This window comes from Gopherus evgoodei, chromosome 11 (assembly GCF_007399415.2).
Source record: "Gopherus evgoodei ecotype Sinaloan lineage chromosome 11, rGopEvg1_v1.p, whole genome shotgun sequence".
Taxonomy (NCBI): domain Eukaryota; kingdom Metazoa; phylum Chordata; order Testudines; family Testudinidae; genus Gopherus; species Gopherus evgoodei.
Window position 1 is genome coordinate 23,975,505 of NC_044332.1, and position 24,222 is coordinate 23,999,726.

At 36.1% G+C, this 24,222-nt stretch overlaps 1 protein-coding gene across 4 annotated transcripts in view; it reads left to right on the plus strand.

Annotated features, from left to right (window-relative positions):
- SF3B1 (splicing factor 3b subunit 1) overlaps positions 1–24,222 on the plus strand; it is a 37,155-nt gene that overhangs the window by 7,362 nt on the left and 5,571 nt on the right. Inside the window, exons 2-18 of one of the 4 annotated variants that reach the window (XM_030581105.1) lie at positions 1,760–1,926; positions 3,271–3,372; positions 3,908–4,022; positions 5,871–5,950; positions 15,075–15,242; positions 15,460–15,694; positions 16,898–17,110; positions 17,469–17,590; positions 18,434–18,631; positions 18,734–18,835; positions 19,350–19,529; positions 20,183–20,269; positions 20,483–20,753; positions 22,013–22,158; positions 22,261–22,407; positions 22,576–22,701; positions 23,667–23,888. In XM_030581105.1, the coding sequence (XP_030436965.1) occupies positions 1,760–1,926; positions 3,271–3,372; positions 3,908–4,022; positions 5,871–5,950; positions 15,075–15,242; positions 15,460–15,694; positions 16,898–17,110; positions 17,469–17,590; positions 18,434–18,631; positions 18,734–18,835; positions 19,350–19,529; positions 20,183–20,269; positions 20,483–20,753; positions 22,013–22,158; positions 22,261–22,407; positions 22,576–22,701; positions 23,667–23,888 (2,681 nt within the window). Of the gene's footprint in view, positions 1–1,759; positions 1,927–3,270; positions 3,373–3,907; positions 4,023–4,100; positions 5,951–15,074; positions 15,243–15,459; positions 15,695–16,897; positions 17,111–17,468; positions 17,591–18,433; positions 18,632–18,733; positions 18,836–19,349; positions 19,530–20,182; positions 20,270–20,482; positions 20,754–22,012; positions 22,159–22,260; positions 22,408–22,575; positions 22,702–23,666; positions 23,889–24,222 lie in introns of those variants that run through there. The other 3 variants (XM_030581106.1, XM_030581107.1, XM_030581108.1) reach the window with 3 other exon arrangements.

The window sequence follows — 24,222 nt, forward strand, 5'->3', positions numbered from 1 at the left end:
ACTGACGGAGGAGGAGCAAGTAGTGATTGCTCTGTGGGAACTTGCAGTGCCCGATTGCTACCGATCAGTCAAAGGACTGTGATGCTGGGCAATGTGCAGAACATTATGGTTTTGCAGCAGTGGGGTTCCCAAAATGTGGTGGAGTGATAAGGAGATGCATGCCATCTATTTTGGCCCCAGACCACCTTGCCACAGAGTACATCAACAGAAAGGGCTACTTTTCTATGGTAATGCAAGCATTAGTCGATCACTGGGGACACTTTACTAACATCAGTGTGAGCTGATCAGAGAAGGTGCATGACATATGCATCTTTAAGAACACAAGTTCAGGTCAGAAAGCTGCAAGCAGAGACTTTCTTTGTAGATTGATAGATTACTATTGGGGATGTTGAAATGCCAGTAGCGATCCTGGGAAACACAGCATACCCCTTACTCCCATGGCTCAGGAAGCTGTGCACCAGCTGCTTCAACAGTTCCAAGGAGTGCTTCAATTACAGTCTCATCAGGTGCAGAATGACAATTGAACGTGCCTTTGGCTGTTTGAAAGGTTGCTGGTGCTGTCTACTCACAAGATTGAAACTCAGTGGAAAAAAAATCCCAATAGTTGTAGCTGCCTGCTGTGTCCTGCATAATATTTATGAAGCAAAGGAGGGAAAGTTTCTGCTGGGGTGCTGGAGGAGGAGGAAGGGAATGCAAAGGTAGAATGGCTGTCTTCTGATTTTGAGCAGCTGGATATCAGACTAGTAAGAAGAGCTCAAATTAGAGCTATTTGGTGCACAGAGGCTTTGGCTATGTCTACACTACCATGGTAAATTGACCTACGCTATGCAACTCCAGCTACATACCTTTAATCGAGTTACCGCGGGATCTATACCATGGGGGGGTTGATGGGAGAAGATCTCCCAACGATTTACTCTAGCCCCGATGAGAAGCATAGGGTACAGGGGTTGACCGGAGAGTGATCTTCTGCTGTTTTGGCAGGTCTTCACTAGAGCTGCTAAACTGACGCCAGTGGATCAGTCTCAGAGCATCTGTCCCCGCGGTAGTGTACACCTGCTCTTTGAAAGACCATTTCATTAATGAGCTTTAGTAATGTGTGCTGCTGTAGTGCACTCTGCCTGGCGTTGCTCTTTTGCATCCTGGTGTAAACATTCTAATGAGTGCTGTGTGTGTAGTAATATAACATTGTAAATGTACCTATTACTATTGTCTGTGAATTATGTCAGCCCTACCCAGCATATGTTGTGAACTAATAAAGATTAATTAAGTTTCCAAAAATATACTTTTATTCCATATCCATGCAAACAGATACATTTATAGCTGAATAAAACTTAATAAAATGGGAAACAGATTAGTGAGTGTCATTTGCTAGCTAAGATAAGTGTTGAACAGTTGAGACCATTTTAGGCATGATCAGAACTTTGTTTTAATCCTTAAGTCTGCTCAAAAAGAATTGAGAATGTGTCAACCTTAAGAACAGTCTTGGGGTAGGCTGTATCTTAGGAACCCCCCGCCCCAAATTTGGCTCACTTGCAGTACATTTAGATATTGTTCTAATATAACTGTGCGTGAGAGGCGCTACTATAGGAGGATCACTTTGGAACAGGGAGGGAAAAAATCAAGTCTTTTCTGTGTAATGTTAAATATTGCTATATTATTTGCTGGATTTTTCTGAAATGTCTCACCACTTATCATGCTTGTAATCTTTGCTTTGATAACAAACTAGATAAGAATACTAAAATTGATTATTTCTTCCTAGATATTGAAGCACAGATTCGAGAAATTCAAGGAAAAAAGGCTGCCCTTGATGAAGCTCAGGGAGTAGGCCTTGATTCCACAGGATACTATGATCAAGAGATTTATGGTGGCAGTGACAGCAGGTTTGCTGGATATGTGACTTCTATTGCAGCAACTGAACTAGAAGATGTAAGTGAAACATATTGCTTGATTTAGGGAAAGCTGTCAAAAATAATTCAGATCTTAATTTTGTTTCTCTGAGTATTTTTAAATTAGTCAAATAAAGAAAAAAACTAGCAGGTTTCTTTACAGATTGAATATTTTAATCTTAAAATTTCAAACTAAGTAAAACTTGAAATTTTAATTTACATAGAATCTAAGAGTTAAAAAGAGAGAAAATAAAAGGGATTGTCTTTTTGCAGGTATTTACCTCCTCTTCTCAATAATGTCCTTAAATAAGACTGTCAAAATATTCATTCCCAGTGTTTACAAAGTTTAGGCAAATATATTAAGTCATAACTAAAATTCTAGTTGTGTGAATAGTCACAAAACACCTATTAACTCCTCTGACTATAAAGAAGTAGACCGTGTAGTTTAATAACCCAGGTATACTCTTTAAAAGAGTATATGAGGTAAGGAGAAGAGTAAACAAAGCAAAAATTAAGCTGACACTTGTAATTCAAAAGTTGGTTACATAGTAGGTATTTTGATACGTGACAAAAAAAAAACAACTAGTAAGCAAGTGCTATTAGTTGTCATTAGAAGGCTGCATTTAAAACAGACCTAATGAAAGGGAGAAAATCAATTTAATAACTGTTTTGCATATATTTCAGGTCAAATGGCTTACTTTTAATAGCTATTTAATAGTATTAAAACTGGCTACAGAACTGTAGGAGGGAATGTCTGTACTGAATATAGTTAGATTACTATATGTACAGTGTATATATATTGTAGGTACTTTTCACATGAGAATTTCTAATAATATTTGGTTTATAATTCTGTTTGTGATTCGGTAGCTATTATTGAGTTGGCAGTTTCTTTACGAGTTTCTGATTCCTTCCAGCCCCCACTGCCAGGTTTCCCATCAGAATTCCCTCCTGAAATTTTGTCTTTTACTTAGCCATTTTCTTTTCCAACTTTCAGATTGGATTGCTTTATTGGGGATTGTGTAGAGCGGAGATTCTTTTTATTAGGTATATTACATGTCTTTGGCATCTTACATTTCCAGCAATTGATGCTGGAGATCATCTAGTACATCTGTTTAACAAGTATAGACAATTTACTTCATGCTTGACAAGACATGGCAGAACACATGATGCCTGCACATCTGCAAGCTATATTTTAATAACATAGGTAGCATCATCTGCTAAGCAGTTGATTTTTTGGGAGTAAAACTACTTTTATGAGCAGGGGGATAAAGTATAGAGTAAATGTAGCTGGTTCTATTTTGATATAATATAGAAATGTAAATCTTGCAACATGCAGTTTAAAATAAACAATACATTTATCTTTCTGAAAATTTTGTTTTGACAGGATGATGATGACTACTCCTCTACAAGTTTGCTTGGTCAGAAGAAGCCAGGATACCATGCTCCAGTGGCATTGCTTAATGACATACCACAGTCAACTGAACAGGTGACTTTTCTTAAATTTATGAGTATAAAGGAAAGGTTTTTTTGTGTAACTGTTTTGGTTTTTAGTAAAACATTTTACACTGTATTATCTTAAAGTAGCTCCTGTAGATTTTATTTTCCATAATTTTAAGACTTTAAAAGCCATTTGGAAAAATACATTAGGTCTTTCACCTATGAAACTGGCTGTTTTATAATTACTAAAAACAGGGTGAAGTGCTTGAAAATCATCATTATAAGGAGGAGAAAAAACTAGAGTAAATGAAAGAGCAATTCATTTGAAGCATGGTAATGTGGTTTAGTCAGATGTGACTGCTGGACAAAAATTCACTGGTAGCAATCATTTTTTCAAGTTGTAAAGGGTAATTTCCCCTCAGTTTACTGTTCTGATGTTTTATGATTTGAGACTGTAAAATAAATCCTAACCTATGTAATAATACTGGAAACCCACATGGGTTTACCTTTCTACCACTCATCAGATATCTTTCATACTGCTATTTTGTATAGTGGGCTAACAATCAAATATTCTTTACTTTAAGTATGATCCATTTGCTGAACATCGTCCACAGAAGATTGCAGATCGAGAAGATGAATACAAAAAGCACAGACGGATGATGATCATTTCTCCTGAGCGTCTTGATCCTTTTGCAGATGGTAATTGGTTTCACTTTTTTATAGGTCTTATCAAGTTTGTTGTCTTAAATTTGTCTTTAGCCCTTTGATTTCTTTTGGCATGCTTATGAACTTAGTTTTGTTTTAAACATCCCCTTTTTTATATAGATTTTTATAGATTTGGTTGAAATCATGGATGTCATATTTTTCATCTTTATAACACAAGTTTTCTTTCCAGGTAGAAGGACAAGAAAATAATGAGCCATTGCCATAGAAACACAAAGGGTTAAAGGTTTCTCTTTTCATTTTGTTTTGGGTTGTGTACTGTACTTTGAACAACTTATGTATTTTGTGCTCAAAATAATTGTACTTTGAGTACATGGAAAGTTTTCATTCCAAATCATAGATTTACAGGATTATTGCTTTTGAAATGCTAATTCTCAAAATAGAGCACATAATTCTTACCATCTTATGTTAATGCAGGTAGTATAGCTGAGTGAAACAAAAAGCATATAAAGAGACTTTGATACTTTTAATAGTGCAAGTCTGTTCTGCTAATTTTAGTATGCAAGTCAGCACAAGGGGCATAATGGGCCTGATGGAAGCTTTCCTCAGGTGAGTGAGTTTCACAGGTGAAAATAAGGCGCCTGTTTGCTTAAAATTAGAATCTGTTGCAGGTTTTACAAATTAGAATTTCAGCCTGCATGAATTAATAGGGATATTAATTATTTTACTTGCTTAATTGTAATAATTGATATAAACATGTTTTGTCAGAATTCACAGGCCCATACTAACTGTCCTTAATTTCTTTCCTACAGCAGTACTGCTATATGCCAGTCCTGTCTGCATTCTTAAGGGTGCAGTTCAACACATCCTGTGTAAATTATGGTGAAAAAGTATTCCAAAGGAAAGTCCTATCAAAGCTAGTGTCAGAATGACACTGCCAATTGGGCAATGATCTTCAGTATAGAAAATGTTTAAGAATTTTATTTTTCCTAAATTGTAGAGCTATACTGCTTGTATAGCAAATCTGCACATTTTTTTAGAATAGTGTGTCCATGATGAGTCTCATTTTTATATACTTGGGCTTCCGTAAAGTATTTAAAAGTTAAAATAAAAACTCAAGATACATAGAATAAAACATGGTACACAAAAATCTTTTTGCCTGTGAGTATCATCGTGATGGTAAATGTACTGTATTACAATCAACTCCGAATTGTAATTGTACCTTCAGAAGAAAAGAGGGTAAAATAGTATAATTTCATTTTTTTATAATATAAAAAATGAAGCCCTTCTACAATATGACACCTCAAAATAAAGAACTAGAGGGGTTTTTGTCCAAATTTGTCAAATGTATAAACTGATCTTTATGCTAAAACATTTTGAATCATTATCTAGGTATACAGTAGTTATTCATAGTCAGATAACAAGTAGGATTTAACAGCTTACACAAGGTAATGTTTTGAATATAAATATCTTTCCAAAGTGTTACTAATGGTAAAGAGATAATTTTCTAGGCTTCTATTCTGCTGCTTGAAGTCAGAACTGCTGATGGACACAAAGGCACGAAAGTGTACGTATTCCGGATTAGCAACCCAGGAACCCATCACTTCTGAAGACTCTTAACTGTGTTGTCATTTTATCATTTTTATCTGCTTTAAAATATTTGTTTTAAACTGCAGTAGTTATGTTTGTGTTCAAACAGGTTAAATTGATCAACAAACTGAATAAACGTAAGATACGTGTAATTTTTAAAAAAATTCAATCAAAAAAGTAAAATTAAGTGATTATGGAATAATATAATAGTAGAGCAGGACAATGAAAAAAGTAGATTTTTTTGATTATCCTGTACTTATTGTATTCCTGTCCTGTTGCTGTTCTCTTCTGCAGGAGGGAAGACACCTGATCCTAAAATGAATGCCAGAACATATATGGATGTTATGCGGGAACAGCATTTAACAAAAGAAGAGGTCTGTTATCTTTTTGATCTGAGCCTAATGCTTTATTTGTTTTGTCTTGGATTTTTAAAGGAACGCAGGCCTTAGGCTCCTTTGAAATCTAGTCTTCATGTGTAAATGGTTATTGTTAAATATCACATTTGTTTGAAAGCTTATCTACTAGGGTTCAAAATAACAGCTAAGATAACCATGGAGGAGGAAAATCTTTTTATTGTTGTTGTTCCTTTAATATGTACAAAGTAAATTACTTCCTGTTCAGTCATAGTCAGATTCCCATGTTGATCTTTCATGCAGCATAGACAAGAGAGAGATTTTAAAAAAGTGATTGTAAAACCCCAAAACAGTTACCAGAGGATTTTGATCACAGATCTCATATCTGAACATGCATTTAATTCATTTAAAAAAAAATCTGAAATCACTAGAGAATTCAAGTTGATTGTATTTCTTTAAATTTGGCCTAAAATTTAAATTTGTTTTTAAAAGAAAAATAAAGTCTTTTAGAAGACTTTGAACTGTTTCCCCAAGCTATATTTGAATAGATTCCAAATAGATTTTTAAAGAAATTTTTTTGCTGCAGTATTTGAAACCCACGTGTTGGGGTAGCTTCTGAGACCTTATCCATTCAGTCGCCTCCAATACCTTATTCAGTCATTTCCCAAGAACTCTGCTTAATGCCAAACTCGTCTCTGAGGTTTCTTTATTGACGTGCAGTCAAACTACACTTGAAATGATCAGACTCAAGCATAGGTGGTGGGTACCAGACATACAACACACCCAGAGTTAGAGCAAACCTTTTCCTTTAGATGCTTTTACACATGACGTATTTACTATATATAGCATCATACATTTTGGGATTAGCTTGGTTACGTTGTAGGAACCAGTCCTTGTACAGCATGTCCTGTCCATGTATGACTTTCTCTTCACCTCATCTTCATATTCCCGATTTATCTTGTCTGTTGTAAATTGTTCTCTGGGTGTTCCCCCTTATCTTAGCTAGTACAGTTATTCTTTTCACAGCCTGCTGATTCATTTGTCTCCGTAGTCCTGTCTCCCAAGAAGTGAGGCCTCATGCATGTCTAACTACTCATGTCAAGCCTCACCTGTATTCCACTGCTTTTGTTTTTGTTATTTATGGCATTCATTTAATTACATCATATTCCTGCCTCTTTGTGCTTTCTTTTTTAAGTTCACTACCCAGGAACACATTCCCAAGACTATAGTACTTGTAGTTTTTTGAACTGCCGTTAATATTAGGCTTAAAGTACACACCACCGTGTGAAAACTCACCTCACCCATTAGGGTGTAATTCTATATTATAAGTTTGCTCTGTCTTTAGAGCATCTTGCTGTAATTTTAACTTTGCTTTTATTTTAATTACATTATAAAAACTGGTACAAAATATAACAATTTTTCCATTTATTACCCTAGGAAATTTAGGTGTGAAATAGTACCTAGCCCAATTAAAGTACCATTCCTAGGTCCATAACAGAAATGGTCCTCTTCAGCCACCATACAATAGTTGTTACCACTAGCATAGGCAGTTTTTTCTTTATGAACATTCCAGATCTAAACTGTACTGTTCTCCTGGAGTGAATCCACATGCCAGCAACTCTGTCTGTAAGACATTACACCTGCACATGTAAGTGTCCCCTAGGTGCAAACAGCAGGATGTCTGGGGCTTTCCAGATCTTGCATTGTCTTGCAACAGGATTTGAGGAAGGAAAACAAACTTCTTCCACCCTGTATGGGTTGCAGTGGTTTCACATTTAACTTCTTGGACCCTCGTTAATTTTCTTACCCTGGGTAGCTTGTGTTACCTCTCTTGTCCCACATTTTTAACTTTTCTAGGGTGATAAAAGAGCGAGTTTTCTTGCTTCGTATCACTCACTTAAGACTAGTTTGACTTTTGATAGCATGTATCCCCCACATACTTCACATGATGATATTAGAATACACTGATTCAATGCTATACTTCTTTAAAAGCCATTACAGTAACTCTTCCCTTAAAGTCATCCCGGTTAACGTTGTTTTGTTGTTACGTTGCTGATCAATTAGGTAACATGCTCATTTAAAGTTGTGCAATGCTCTCTTCTAAAGTCGTTTGTCCCACGCTTACAGAAAGACCGGCCTGTTGCAGCAAGCTGGTGGGGGCTTGTAACCAGGGTGGACAGGCAACCCCCTATTAGCTCCCAATATCAGCTCCCCACTCCTCTAAGTTCCCTGTGCTGCAGCCACCCAGCAGGCTATCAATTGGCAGTTCATCTGTCCCTCCCCACCACTGCCTGCCCTTTGCCTTGGAGCTGCTCCCAGAGACTCCTGGTTGCTGTGCAGGGGGGGAAGAGAGGGGGCTAATATCAGGGTGTCCCTCTCCCCCCACTCCTGCACCCCGATTACTCTTTCTCCATATAGAGCAGGGAGGGGAGAGAGACAGAGAGAGCTTTGGCAGCAGCTGCAGTCTCACCTTCATGATCCACTTAAAAAGAGGATCTACTTAAGAGTGGGTTAGCTTACTTAAAGGGCAGTGTGCATCTCTCCCTTTCTCTCTGACACACAAGGTGTGTGCCTGTCTCTGTCTGCTGTGCTGTCTCCCCTCCCTTGTGTTTGTGCTGCCTTGTGTGAGAGGCTACATTAACAACCTGTTAATCCTTGAGAGTTCAGCCAGTGCTAGTTCATCATTTAGCATTCCCTGGGAAATATCCCTCCCTCTTCCTTTACCACCTCAACCAAGCTTCACAATCATCATAGCTGTGAAGAGTATTGTATTGTTTTGTTTAAAATGTATACTGCATGTATATCTATATAATATGTAGTTTTTTGTCTGGTGAAAAAATTTCCCTGGAACCTAATCTACCCCCCTCTCCTCCTTTACATTAATTCTTATGGGGAAATTGGATTCGCTTAACATCGTTTCGCTTCTTTGCATTTTTCAGGAACATAACTACAACGTTAAGTGAGGAGTTACTGTATAACATTGTTTATATTATATGCAGTTAACAAAGCTTAGTTAATGAATCCTTGGTTTTGCTCATTCAGTGGATGCAATATTTTGCTGGTACAGTATCTTCTATTGAAATGCTTGGTCATGTTCCCATACATCTGTCAGCTGGTTTTTAGATTGACATACTAATTTCAAACAGTCCAGTTATTGTCCCAGTCCTGTTAACTTTCCTTTGGTGTCATTGCCCTCCGTCTGGGCAGTCTTCTGCATTCTAAAAGATACATTTTTGTCCAGAAAGTCCTTTCAACAGTTTTTAACAATATTCCACCAAATTTTAGGGGGGGGGGGGCACAATCCTTAGGGTGACTGCAGAATGGTAAAATTCAGTAACACTGACACACAAACAAAACGTCTTTGTACAATATTTCCTTAATAGATCTTAATTCTAAATTATTTGCAATTGTTTTCAATCTAGGATATTTTACTTTATTTTTTTTAATTTATTTACAGAATTCTACCATGTGGTTTTTGTTTTTCCTCACTTAGTAACATTTATTTTACACCATAGTTAAACAGAACTTTTGGATAGGATTTCAGTGGTTGGGCTTCACATCTTATATTTACTGATTTTTCCTTGGTGCTGGGTTTCTGTCTGCTTTCAAAGTACACGGCCATCTGAAAAAGAAAAGAGCTTACTGTGACTCCTCTTTGAAACCCTTGTAGGACTTTAATTAAGTAGTATGTCATCTTTCATACTTCAACTTGCACTTTTATTTGCTATGACATTTTTAGCTGTATTAATTTAATTATATATTAGTATATTACTTTAATATTTATGTGAAGTGGAACTGTTTTGTGCTTACAGAGTGTTCGTGTACCCCTATACAAGTCACTCTCTGATCACTCAGCCACCTTAAGGTTCATTGTTCATATGCCCGCTTCTCTTATGCCCATTCTTGGAGATGAATTGTCATTTTATTTTATTATTATTTTGCTTCTGCAGTTTTTTAGTTGTTTTACTACTGAAAATGGGATCAAGGATCTTTTCCCACTATCCTGGTTCTGGCTACTCGTTTAGTCCCTATTTTTATTTGCAAATTTATATTTAACTTTTATAACCTACTTTAAAAAAAAAAAGTTAAAACGTCATAAAAACATTGAGACACCCAAAGGATTAACTAACAAAGTTAAGAATGCCAGGAGACATTGGCTGCTGCTCAGTGTCTGCGTCACCTTTGCGACTATGAATGAAAGATTTAGCTGGATTTTTAGTGGAATCTTTATGAAAAGCCAATTCATTTTTCCGATACATTTTACATTTTCTTTTTAAATAGGAGTTTTCTTAAATTCTGTGGTCCCTTACTGTGTTGTAAACAGTTTTGAGAGACCAAATAAATATTTGCCTGCCAGCTGAGTCTTGGAACCTGCTTTCCTAAAATTATTTTACTCTCCTGAAGTTTTCCTTTTGTAACTTGCATGTTATGCGTAGATGACACATTTCAATTGGTTACATTTCTGAACTGCAATTTTTATTTTTGAATTCAAGCTTTGAATTAAGTTCTTCACAGGAGAGAGAACTTTTTTGGCCTGTACTCTAACTGCTGTATCCTTGCAACATTTTGTTTTTACTAGGGGCTGTCAAACAATTAAAAAAAATAATTGTGATTAATCTCACTGTTAAACAATATTATGCCATTTATTTACATATTTTTGGATGTTTTCTACATTTTCAAATATAGTTATCAATTACAAAAAAGAATAAAAGTGTACACTGTTCAGTTTATTTATTTTTTATAACATATTTGCACTGTAAAAAAAAAATAGTATTTTTCAGTTCCCCCATTACAAGTACTGTAGTGCAATCTTTTTATCATGAAAGTTGAATTTACAAATGTAGAATTATGTCAAAAAAATAAAAAACAAAAAACCCCTGCATTCAAAAACTAAACAAAGTTCACTCAGTCCTACTTCTTGTTCAGCCAGTCACTCAGACAAGCAAGTTTGTTTACATTTGCAGGAGATAATGCTGCCTGATTTTTGTTTACAATGTCATCTGAAAGTGAGAACAGGCATTCACGTGGTACTGTTGTAGCCAGCGTCATAAGATATTTACTTGCCAAATGCCCTAAAAATTGATCTGTCCCTTTATACTTCAACCACTTCTGGGGACATGTGTCCATGCTGATGATGTATTCTGCTTGATAACAGTCCAGAGCATTGTGGATCGATGCATGTTCATTTTCATCATCTGAGTCAGATGCCACCAGCAGAAAATTGATTTCTTTTTCGGTGGTTTGGATTCTGTAGTTTCCGCATCTTAGTGTTGCTGTTTTACGATGTCTGAAAGCATGTTCCATGCCTCATCCTTCTCAGATTTTGGAAGGCACTTCAGATACTTACACTTTGGGTGGAGTGCTGTAGCTATCTTTAGAAATCTCACATTGGTACCTTCTTTGCGTTTTATCAAATCTGCAGTGAAAATGTTCTTAAAACAAATAACTGGCTGGGTCATCATCCGAGACTGCTATAACAAGAAATATATGTCAGAATGTGGGTAAAACAGAGTAGGAGACATACAATTCTCCCCCAAAGAGTTCAGTCACAGATTTAATTAACACATTATATTTTAACAAGCATAATCAGCGTGGAAGCATGTCCTCTGGAATGGTGGCAGAAGCATGATGGGGCATATGAATGTTTAGCATATCTGGTGTGTAAATACCTTGCAAAGCCGTCTACGATAGTGCCATGTGAACTCCTGTTCTCACTTTCAGGTGACATTATAAATAAGAAGCAGGCACCATTATGTTCTGTAAATGTAAACAAACTTGTTTGAGCGATTGGCTAAAGAAGTGGGACTGAGTGGATTTGTAGGCTCTAAAGTTTTACATTATTTTGTTTTTGAGTGCAATTACATAACAAAAAAAATCTAAATTTGTAAGTTGCACTTTCACGATAAAGAGATTGCACTACAGTACTTGTATTAGGTGAATTAAAAATACTATCTTTTAACATTTTTAGAGTGGAAGTATTAGTAATAAAAATAATATAAATGAGCATTGTACACTTTGTATTCTGTGTTGTAAATGAAAGCAATACATTTTCAAATGTTAAAAAAAAAAAGAAAAGAAAAATCCAAAAATATTTAATAAATTTCACTTGGTATTCTATTGCATAACAATGTGATTAAAACAGCAATTAATTTTTTTGAGTTAACGGTAGTTAATTGACAGCCCTTGTTTTTAGTGCTGTTTTCACTTCCTTATTTTCCTTGTGTGTGTGTCAGCTATCTGAGGCTTTAATAAGCTGATTGTTGCACTTAATTTTTTTTCTTTCTCTGACAGGCAGTCAATTTTCAGTTTGTTAAAAAAAATCTAGTAAATCTGTTTGAGCTAATTAATGCTCCTTAAATTGCTCTTATTTATTTTTCTGCACACTAAAACCCAGATCACATCCCCACTAGTATATTCAGAAGCAATCAAGCCATATCCAAATCCCTATTTCCTTTTTGGTCATTTTTGACCAAATCTTCCATAATCCAATTATTCAGATCAGATTGTCACTGATTTGCAGCAGCCAGCCCAATTATTTACAGATTCATTATTGGAAGGGCCCATTTCCTTCAGAATAGTTGTGAAATCTTCTTGGGGGAAAAATTGCATATAGTGATGGTAGTTGTCACCACTTGACTTCACATTTGTATAATTTGTTTGATTACTAAGGGTTTTACTTGGTGTGATTGCAAGAGTTATACTGCCATTACTGGGTTTCATTATCAAACCAAGCATTCTCTTCTTTAACCCTTCAGCATCCTCTTTAACATTGTCACTGTAGCATTTCACAACCACAGCGTTCAATTCCCTCTGAACTCTTCAGTGTTCATTTGTGCAAAAGCTCCTTTTAACTCCTCTTTCTCTTTCCTTAAATCACTTATGTCCCAAAGGGACACATTTCTCAGGTGAATTCTTTTGGCGGCTCTGAACTTCTCTTGTGGTTTTTTGTTCTTATTTTTTAACTTCATATACTTGGCCTGCAAAAGCTGTACTCACTAAATACAGTCTTTGACAGACAGCTGCTTTTTACTTTGGATTCCTGTAAATAGGTAACAGGCATTGTGTTCTTGACTTTCAGGAATCTCTTCTGTTTAGTTTGTTTCCTTCTCTACAACTTTCATTTATTCTTTCTGCTTTATATATTCATCCCTTAAGGTGACATTTTGTTTGTAAAGTTTTAGCCATCAGAAACAATCCTTGAGAAACTGCTGTCTTGATTTGGGCTTTCTTTGTTTTAGGGGGAAAAAACTAGTTATTGATTTTTTCCATTGTTGCAAAACTAGCCTATTGTCTGAAAATTTCAGTGGCATTCAGCAGACCTCTGGTGTGCTCAGCCAAGCATTTATTTTTTGTGCCTCTTTTTTCCTTGCTCTCTGGAATTCCTTTTTCACTTGATCCCACTCTCCCCTTCATACTTCCCTGGAGAGTCCATATGGTCTACCCTTAGATTTAACCTACTTCTCCAGCGTGGTACGAAGTTCTTCATATTAAACCCTTAATTCCTTCCAATGCCATTTTCCTTAATGCTAGGTTGCGATCCTCACACTAAGGGGTGTATATGTTACCTGCTCCAGACAAATGGATCTGAGTTGCTGCACCAGTAAGTAGTGGTAGCTTCGGAGACCTTATCCACTCAGGACTATGTTGGGGTGGTTTCTGAGACATTATCTACTCATCCTCCAAGATCTTAGTTCCCGAGAACACAGCCTGACTCAGAGCTCATCACTGAGTTTTCTTTATTGCATACAATCGAACTACATTTGAGTTGAACACACACAAGTGTAGGGGCTGGGTACAGTGCATACCACATATCTGAAGTTACAGAGCAAAACTCTTCCTTTGTATATATTTATACATTATATTGCATTTACTATACATTGCATTACACATTTTGAGATTGGCTTGGTTACTTTGTAGGAACCAGTCCCTGCACAGCATACTCTGTCCAGGCACTGTTCGTGTATGATTTACTCTGACGTCATCTTACATTCCCGACTTACCTTATCTGTTGTTATCTTGTCCATTGTAAATGTTGTCCGCCTGTATCTTAGGTGGTACAGCCATTCTGTTTCCAGCCTACTGATCCATTTACCTCCCTAATCCTGTGTCTCAAGAGATGAAGTCTCATTTATGTCAAACCAGGCCTACAGCATGTTCCAGTACTAAGAACTCTAGTATGAAACCGACATTGATTTTTTGGTCAACAATGAGAAAAATTTAAAAAATGTAAACGTTTAAAAGTTGATATTTAAAACTTTCTTTAATAACCAAAATAATAGTGGAAATTGCATTTGTGTGTGTGTGTATATATACACACACATACACACACACACACACAGCTTCAACAGAATTATGCTCATTTACCCCACTTGAGGATCTGGCCCATGTTTTTTATGTCATCGTAATATTTATGTATATACTGATAAGCTAAAATAAAGAATTCCATATGAATTATATATCCAAGTTGTCTAAAGCAATCTTCTTAGCTATATGTCTGATCTTAATTAAATGTTAACTAAAACCTAAATGAATAGCTTCAAATATCAGCATAATTCATTTAAAAATATTTTTAAAATAATACTTTTCTAAGCACTTGGGTAAAAAAGTTGTTTGGTTGAGGCAAATGTGTAGTAAAGTTTTTAAATGTACATAGTCTTACTAATCATATTGAAAAGTATTCTGTAATTAATCACTTTTAAAATAAAATTTGATTTAACTTTCCATTTGTAATACATCTAGAACCTTTTAGAAAGACAGTAGTAAGACATGTTTGGCCTATAACACTGGTTTTGTAAAAATCTAATCCCAATGTAGATGTTTCTCTGAAATTTTCAAAAACAATCTAGTGAAAACTTTTTTTTTAAATAAATATTCTACTGCAGAATGCTGAACGCAAATATTGCAGCTTTATGCTAGTGTAGGGGAACTTGACATTTAAAATTTGACTAGAAATTGATTATAAACTATGTCAAAATTTCATTGTCTAAGCTGAGAAAAATGCAAAAGGAAACGGCATGAAAGTGAATTAGACTTTACTGTCTCTGTTTTAGTAACCTACAGTATTACCCTAAAGAAATGCGTTTTGAGAATTTTTTTAACACAAGAATGCCCTTCTAAGGAATAAATTCTCTATTTTTTTTAACAGAGGGAAATTAGGCAACAACTAGCAGAAAAAGCTAAAGCTGGGGAACTTAAAGTCGTCAATGGCACCTCCTCCCAGCCACCTTCAAAACGCAAACGGCGTTGGGATCAAACAGCTGACCAGACTCCTGGTACTACTCCTAAAAAATTATCCAGTTGGGATCAAGCAGAGGTAATTATCCCTTTATTGGTTCACCTCTGCATTGTATAAGCTGTTAATGTTTCCAGCAAGTCTTAAGAGTTCTACAGAATCTCTTGACTTCTATAGATATCTCACAGGCTGCACTTTTATTATACTAAGTAGAAATTAAGCATCTACCTTTTATTGTAGTAAATAAAATCAAAGGTAGCTGAGGAGTTTCAACAGCTTCCGCTTTTGTCTTGGTTAGACCCCTGGACATACTCCTTCTTTGAGGTGGGATGAAACTCCTGGCCGTGCAAAGGGTAGTGAGACTCCTGGAGCAACCCCAGGCTCAAAAATATGGGATCCTACTCCCAGTCATACACCAGCAGGAGCTGCAACCCCTGGACGGGATACACCTGGTCATGCAACTCCAGGTCACGGAGGCGCAACTTCCAGTGCACGTAAAAATCGATGGGATGAGACTCCCAAAACAGAAAGAGGTATTTCTGAAATTACTAGAATTGATAGAAGGTTCTGGATGGGTAATGGGATAGGAACTTTTCACTTCAGGCTGTCAGTATGAAAGCAGGTTAGGCCAGAAATAGGGAAAAAAGTTACTGCTCTCGGACATCCAGTAGCTGATGTGTTTTTCAGGTGGGATGCTAGTAGGCAGAGTTCTATCACAAAAATATCACCCCTCATGGTTTTAGTAAAGGAAACTAAGGCTATGCAGTATGCGCACTGCATGAGCGTGGCTATGGTGCCATAGCTTCGCCACTGTAACCTTGTAGTGTGAACACAGAAGGGGTTTTAGTGTCACTGTAGGAACTGTGTCTCATGGAGTAACAGCAGCTAGGTTGACAGAAGCATTTTTCTGTCAATCTAGCTGCATTTACATGGGGGATGCAGGTCAGCATAGCTACAGTGGTACGGATTTTTTCATACCGCTGAGTGCCACCACTGTGTTGACCTATGTTTTAAGTGTACACCAGGCTTAAGTGTCTGTTTTAGTAGTGACATTGCACTATCCGCTGCAGTGGCCCTTGAAGATCAGGGTTTTGAAGCATGCAGACAGGACAGAGAAGTTCACATTGCATTGTCTTTTATGGATATGTAGAAAATGTTGCTTATACTGTCAGTTGGGCATGTTTCATAAGATTTATGCATTTATACCCCTGTTTGCTTTGAAAAACTTTATTCATCTGTTAGACTATAGAAAAAATCTTTGTCATATGTTAAATTGTTAAAATATTTTAACAAAGCAAGTAGTGGTGTGTTTAATCTAATATATAAAATCAATTTCTTTCAAATATGTTGGGATGATATCTAGTACTGATTGCTCAGATGAAACCAAAGAATATAAAAAAGACTCTTTTCATCCCTAAGATTAAGTTCTTGTATATATTCATTATACTGGTAGTAGACTGCATCATTAAGGATGAGAGAAGTTTTTGCTTGCCTGTTTGCTATGTTTGCTTGTCTGATCTACCAGTGATGATGGAGTTTGATGTTTCTGTTATATGTTGTTACGGGCAAGGAGGTGAAAGAGTGGAATGGAATAAGGGAGATCAGATCTTGATATTGTTGTAATGCTTCTCTTTTAGAATGTTTTGTTTGTTTGTTTTTCACTTTCAGAAATGTTGCTTGTAAGATCTGACTTGCAACCATCATAATCTGAAAAAATTGGTCTTTTATTTTTATAGATACACCGGGACATGGCAGTGGATGGGCTGAGACTCCTCGTACAGATCGAGGTGGTGATTCAGTTGGTGAAACCCCAACTCCTGGAGCAAGTAAAAGAAAGTCACGTTGGGATGAAACACCTGCTAGCCAAATGGGTGGTAGTACTCCTGTTTTGACACCTGGCAAAACACCAATTGGTACACCAGCGATGAACATGGCAACCCCTACACCAGGTAAGATTAATCCATTAACTAAGGCTTCTGTTTTCTATCACTTCATATTAAAATGTAAAAATAATGTAGATTTATGTAGGCATCTCTGTTCTGTTTTTTGACTATGGAAGCCCAACTTTGTATTCTGCATGTCTGTAGCAATTTAATTCTGGCAGAGAACACAGAACAATGTAACCTCAAAGTCTGCTGTGAATGTTTGTTGAATTGATAGGCAAGAATTGCTAAAGAGCTTCTTGAAAGTTCTAACTCAAGCAATTGGAATTCTGAGGCCAGTTTTGTACTCAAGTGCTGAATGTCTTAATTCCAGACAATGTTAAAGACGATAAAAAGTAAAATCCTTTCTTTTACATAAATGTAGGTCATATAATGAGCATGACTCCTGAACAGCTGCAGGCATGGCGCTGGGAAAGAGAAATAGATGAGAGAAACCGGCCACTGTCTGATGAAGAACTGGATGCCATGTTCCCAGAGGGATATAAGGTAGTTGATCTGAGTAAATCTAAGCAGTCTGTCAGTATAAATGCTGTAACATACTGGTGATACATTTTCAGCTCAGAATATGGATTTTAACAATAAAATAAATGTTTTGATTTGAATGCCTCAAACTAAATACAGATGAATTCATTCTGACATTTGTTAGTTTATTTACTGGTATTTTATAAATATTCATTAGAAGGAAAAAACTTAAGAGGTAAATTTAAAAGGAGGGCAGTTTGCCTTCTGCTTCACCTTAGGGAGCTCGTGCTGATTTCAGAAGGAGTTCCCTATGTGGAACGGCTGCAGAACTGGAGCCCATGTCAGAGATTGACAGAGATTGAAAACTGTCAGTAAGACAGTATTAACATGCTACATTTAAAAAACACCACCCACTTACTTTAATATTCATATCAAACACTTCATAAAGAGACACTTAAAGGCTAATATTTCATCTCTGCTCATGAGAACTTTACAGTAGTACTGACACTTGTTAGGACTCCTCTTGACATCATTCCTGTACTTTCAAGTCCAACAACATGTACACAGTTTCAAATAATTTATTAGATCAGTTATTTAATTTACAGCAATACAAAAGTAGACTCTAAAACATATGCTGGAAGACAGTCAAAAATCAATAGGATAAACAGTTAACATGACAGATACTTGGATCAGTCATTTTCTGCATTTTTCTTACTACTTCCCTGTTCTGAGGTTATTGATGACTGTCAGCTAATATTATTTTTAACATCCTGCTCTGCAGTCTGAAAATACTTCTTAGATTTCAGTGTTTAGATGTTTGTATCTTCTTTATTTCAGTGCATTATTTTTATCTTCATTTCACTTCAGGTTCTTCCCCCTCCAGCTGGTTATGTGCCTATTCGTACTCCAGCTCGTAAACTTACAGCAACTCCCACGCCATTGGGTGGTATGACTGGATTCCACATGCAAACAGAAGATAGGACCATGAAGAGCGTTAATGACCAACCATCTGGAAATCTTCCTTTCCTAAAACCAGATGATATTCAATACTTTGATAAACTACTGGTAAATGAGATTTTATTGATACTCATTTAATATCTCCTGATATGGGGTTGGAAATGGTAGAAAAACTGTGCATTAATTAATATATTTGTAATTTATTTATAGGTTGATGTTGATGAATCAACACTTAGTCCAGAAGAACAGAAGGAAAGAAAAATAATGAAATTGCTCTTGAAAATAAAGAATGGTACACCTCCAATGAGAAAAGTAAGACAGTCTTCTGATGTGGACATACCACTCTAATTTTCAAGTACCGTAATTTCTTTCCCATTTATTTTAGGATCCAGTTTCACCTCTTTTTTCCCTAAAACTGCCCATGGGCTTGCTCCAAGCTGCTTCTGAAGGACTTTTATTTCTGTCTGTCTGTTTTTTCCTTTTTCTCATCTAGCTCTTGCTTTCTCTCTGTATTGTTATTCCCTTATTTATGCCTCTTAATTTCCCCACCTCTCTAAATTAGGTACTAAATAATTCAGTAAGTATTTCTATTTTATAATAATTACATCTATAAAGCATTTTGTGACACATTTATATGAAAGATGTTATATATTATTGTATCTTAAGATCATTGTTCCAAATGCATTTCTGGCAACAGCATGCATAAATCATTTGAAATTAGTAGAATTGCACTTGATTATGGCTTTATTTTGCTCATTACATAGAAATGTTGTATTATTTTGGTTTCATTCTGTGTGGTTTAATTCAGAGGGGTTTCTTTTTTTAGGCTGCTTTGCGTCAGATTACTGATAAAGCTCGTGAATTTGGAGCAGGTCCGCTGTTTAATCAGATTCTACCTCTGCTGATGTCACCAACACTTGAAGATCAAGAACGTCACTTGCTTGTCAAAGTTATTGATAGAATCTTGTACAAACTTGATGATTTGGTCCGACCATACGTACACAAGGTCTGTTTCAGTGAAATTTACTTAAATATTTAATATTTGTTTTATGAATGCGTTCTGTACTCTTTACTGAGTGTTCTATAATAGTTATTTTTCTGTGGCTCAGATTTATAGATGTTTATGGCATCCGTGAGTTTGAATCTTCATTTAAAAAAAAAAAAATTTACATTATTGGTAGGAGTGCACAGTTAGAGATACACTGTCCTCTTTATACGTACAGAATGCAATAATAAAATGCTTTTCTATAGTCATTTACCAGATTTCATTTTCAGAATATCTTTTATAAGTTGTATGAATAACACATCAAAATATAAAACTTAAAAGCAAGGTGGTCTGGAAGGATTAATTGTATATGCATGCGCTGGAAGTAAAAGATTGGGGTAGCTGATCCATGCAGTATCGCTGGTGGTGGCATCCTGTCTTAGAGGAGAAAGGTCTAGAAAATCAGTATGTGAATTCATGTTGAATGAGGAGGTAAAGGATTATTAAGGGAGACGGTGATCTTTTGAATTTAATGAGCATGGGAGCCATGGAATCACCATGTTAACCAGCCTTTTCTTAGGGCCAGAACTACTGAAGTGGACAATAATACTTGAGTTGAGAGATTCATTAATATAATTTGAAGTGTTCATTTGTTCATTTATTGCCCTTTTCAGATTCTCGTGGTCATTGAACCACTGCTGATTGATGAAGACTACTATGCGAGAGTGGAAGGCAGAGAAATTATATCAAACTTGGCTAAGGTAATAACACTGCAGTATCCTTTTTTTTTTTTTTTTTTTGAGTTTGATAGCTAAAATGTAACTGTAACTATTTATTTGATCTAGTGTATTCTGCTTTTTAGTATTGAAAAAGTAACGGTTATATGTGATAAGAAACTGAAAAAACCCAGCAAAAAAGTTAAAAGTTGATCATTCCTGTACACAAATATATATATTTTATTTTTTGACTTTCAGGCTGCTGGTTTGGCTACAATGATCTCCACCATGCGACCTGATATTGATAACATGGATGAGTATGTCAGAAATACAACAGCTCGAGCCTTTGCTGTTGTTGCCTCTGCTTTAGGCATTCCTTCTCTGTTGCCCTTCTTGAAAGCTGTATGTAAGAGCAAAAAATCCTGGCAAGCTAGGCACACTGGCATCAAGATTGTACAGCAAATTGCTATTCTTATGGGCTGTGCTATCTTGCCTCATCTCAGAAGTTTGGTTGAAATCATTGAACATGGTACGTTCTGTTTTTGTTAAATGTTTTCTCTAGTTTGTTCATAAGGCTGTTGGTGAAATTAAAGACTCAAATTCTTGAATGTCAGGCCTAGACTTCGTAATTCTAATAAGAAACTACATCAGAGTATTCATCTTCCCTTTTAATAACCTTTGTCAAAGATTTTGGTCTATAGCCTGGCTTAAATAACTGTAATAAGCCTTTATATGTGAGTTGTTATAGCTATAAAGTCCAAAAGACAATAACTTTAAAATAACTAGTACTTCTAATTTCTTTTGGACTATTAATCCTTTAGTTCTTGTGTAGTATGTTTCTTGCTCTTTGGACCATGTTTTGACTAGTAGATAAAAAAAAACACCAAACAGTAATTGTTAACAACTACATATTATCCTGCGTTTTCCATCTCTCAACAAGTCTTGTGTAATTTAAAGTATTCTCTGTATTAATGGTTAAATTACGGAGAACCCTTGGATTTCAATGAGCACAGTGCGAGCCAATTCTAATTGAAGAAGTTTGTTTATTGATACAATAACATCCACATATATCAAGTTCACACTACAGCACTTGAGATGACTTGTATTGTAATTGCTTACTTGTTTTAGTGAAACATCTGCTGGTCAGTTTTAACTGCTTGTATTATGGAGCTCTTGGGACTTCATTGTTGAGAAGATCTGGAATTCTAGGGAGTGAAATGTTTTAAAACCCACAATAGAGGCACTTCATAGATTGTAAACAATCCATGTACTTTTTCTGAAATGTTTTAAAAAATCAACTTCAGCAGTGTTAGAGCACAGCCTGATGTAGTTGGGTGTTCTGTTTCAATTCTGTTTTCTCCAAGTATTACAAAATAGCATGAGGTTTTTCATCTGGATTTCCCCTGCCCATGACTTCTCTACAATGATTCCTTCTTGTTAAATAGCTGCCAAGTGGAAGCAGCACTTCAGTACCTTTCCTGAAGAGGCCTGAATCTTAAGGGACATTTGAAGCTGGAATTCCTCATTGTGTTTGATTTTTAGAAGTTTAGAGCAAACAGTTCTTTATGTAAACAAGATTTTTTAATTCCAAAATAGATATTGAAGGTTTGTGCAAGGAAATGTTGAGCATAAGATGGAAAAGTGGGGAGTGTGTTTTTACACTTTAACAAAAGAAGGCTTTTCCACCTCTTTCCTGTCCTCTTGCACACATTTCCCCGTTTTTCCACAGTAATTCAAGCTCTGTGTAATGGTCTAAGAATCACTTACTGAATATAACTTGTTTTCCAGGTCTGGTGGATGAGCAGCAGAAAGTGCGCACTATCAGTGCTTTGGCTATTGCTGCTTTGGCTGAGGCAGCTACTCCTTATGGCATTGAATCATTTGACTCCGTTCTAAAGCCCTTATGGAAGGGCATACGTCAGCACAGAGGAAAGGTATGTCTCTACAATCTGTTTCTTTTCATCTCTCTATTTTGAATGTAAACTGCTGTATACATTTTAATACCCATGCCAAATATATTATGTATTGAAATATAGGGTCTGGCTGCCTTTTTGAAAGCTATTGGGTACCTTATCCCTCTTATGGATGCTGAGTATGCCAACTACTATACCAGAGAAGTAATGCTAATCCTTATCCGAGAGTTCCAGTCTCCTGATGAAGAAATGAAAAAAATTGTGTTAAAGGTATGTCAAAATCACTTGAACATTGTCAGTGTAATGTTTAAAGTAAACTTGATTTTATTTGTGATTTGGATCAATAAAAAAAATTGTCACATAATAAGCATTCTTCTTTAAAAAAAAAATTAAAAAATTGGTCTACAGCATTAAAACTTGTATTTTTTTGCCTGCTAGGTAGTAAAACAGTGTTGTGGTACAGATGGCGTTGAAGCAAACTACATTAAAACAGAGATTCTGCCGCCATTTTTCAAACACTTTTGGCAGCACAGAATGGCACTGGACAGAAGAAATTACAGACAGGTATAGTTTGGAAAAGATTTTAAACTGCTTTGAATTACTTATAAAATGGTGTATATAGAGAGATGTTTGGTGATGGTGAATTTATTTTTGACTTTTTCAATGTATCTTGAGATGGCATTTGCTTTGGGCAGAGAGAGGTGTGGATAGATGATTAAAAGGCTCAGCATTCTTAAATGGGATACAAAACATTTTGCTTCTAGTTTACTGGTTTTAATACCAGTCGCTAGTGCAAAAGTAATTACCACCTGATCGCTTATTTGTGCTATGTAAAATGACTGGTTGGCTTCGATTTCTAGTCAATAGGTGTCCCCATCACAAAAGTGTTTCCACTATTAGCTCAAATAAACACTTAAGTTGACAGTCTCGGAGAGGACTTAAATGCATCATTTTCCATCCACTCTAGTATTGGTCCTTCCAGTTGAGAGAGATGAACATTGCAATATGTTTTAAATCATTTTCAGTCCATCCTAACAGGAAGCAAACTCTGTGTCATTCGCAGTGATAGTGTGAATTTCCAAACTCCCATTTAAAAAAAAAAAAAAAATTAAAAAAAAGGTGTTCAACTCTGGGCAATACATCCTCCTCTCACGTTAGTTAAGAAAACAGCATGTTTTGTAATTTTTAATTATCCATGCAGGGAAAACTCTGCCACTCCCTAACTTGAAGGCAAAGAACAGCCAAGTGGATTAATCCATTTGCAATAATTTTTCTCGGGATATAGACAAGAATGTGAGATTCTGGAAATTTTTCTGCTTACCCACAACCTTGAAAATGGCTTTCTGCGGCTTGGTTGTTGCCTGAGAAGGGTTATTTTGTTCTTGAGAGTAAATGATATCTGCATGATGCCCTTTCTTTTCCTGCAGTAAGCAAAGGATTTCTCAGGTCATCTTGGAGGTTTTAGGAAGTCTTTGTAAACTCTTTCTCTCTCTGATTATTTTACCCAAAGCTACATTTTTATGTTTCAGTTGGTTGATACCACAGTGGAGCTGGCAAACAAAGTCGGAGCAGCAGAAATTATTTCCAGGATTGTGGATGATCTGAAAGATGAGGCTGAACAGTACAGAAAAATGGTTATGGAAACAATTGAAAAAATAATGGGGAACCTGGGTGCAGCAGACATTGACCATAAACTAGAAGAACAACTTATTGACGGTATCCTGTATGCCTTCCAGGAACAGACCACAGAGGTATTGTTAGAAGATGCTCTTAGCAGTTAACTTATTTAATTTAATCTGTTCACACTGTTCTGGAAAAATTAGTACACCAGACCCTCGCTAAAACACGTGTCTATATAGCATGAATTTGCATACAACTTGGTCGCGGCCATGGATCCCAAATTTAATTACTTTAATTGCAATTCATTTTAACGCATAGCCCGTGTTCTAGTGAGGGTCCAGTGTATTTACACTTGAAATCCAAACAAGAATTACGTGGGTGTTTTAATTGGAACAAAGAGCACTGAAATTTGTAAGGCAGTTCTGGAATATTAAAGTAGCATGTATTATAAAGGTTGTACGTACA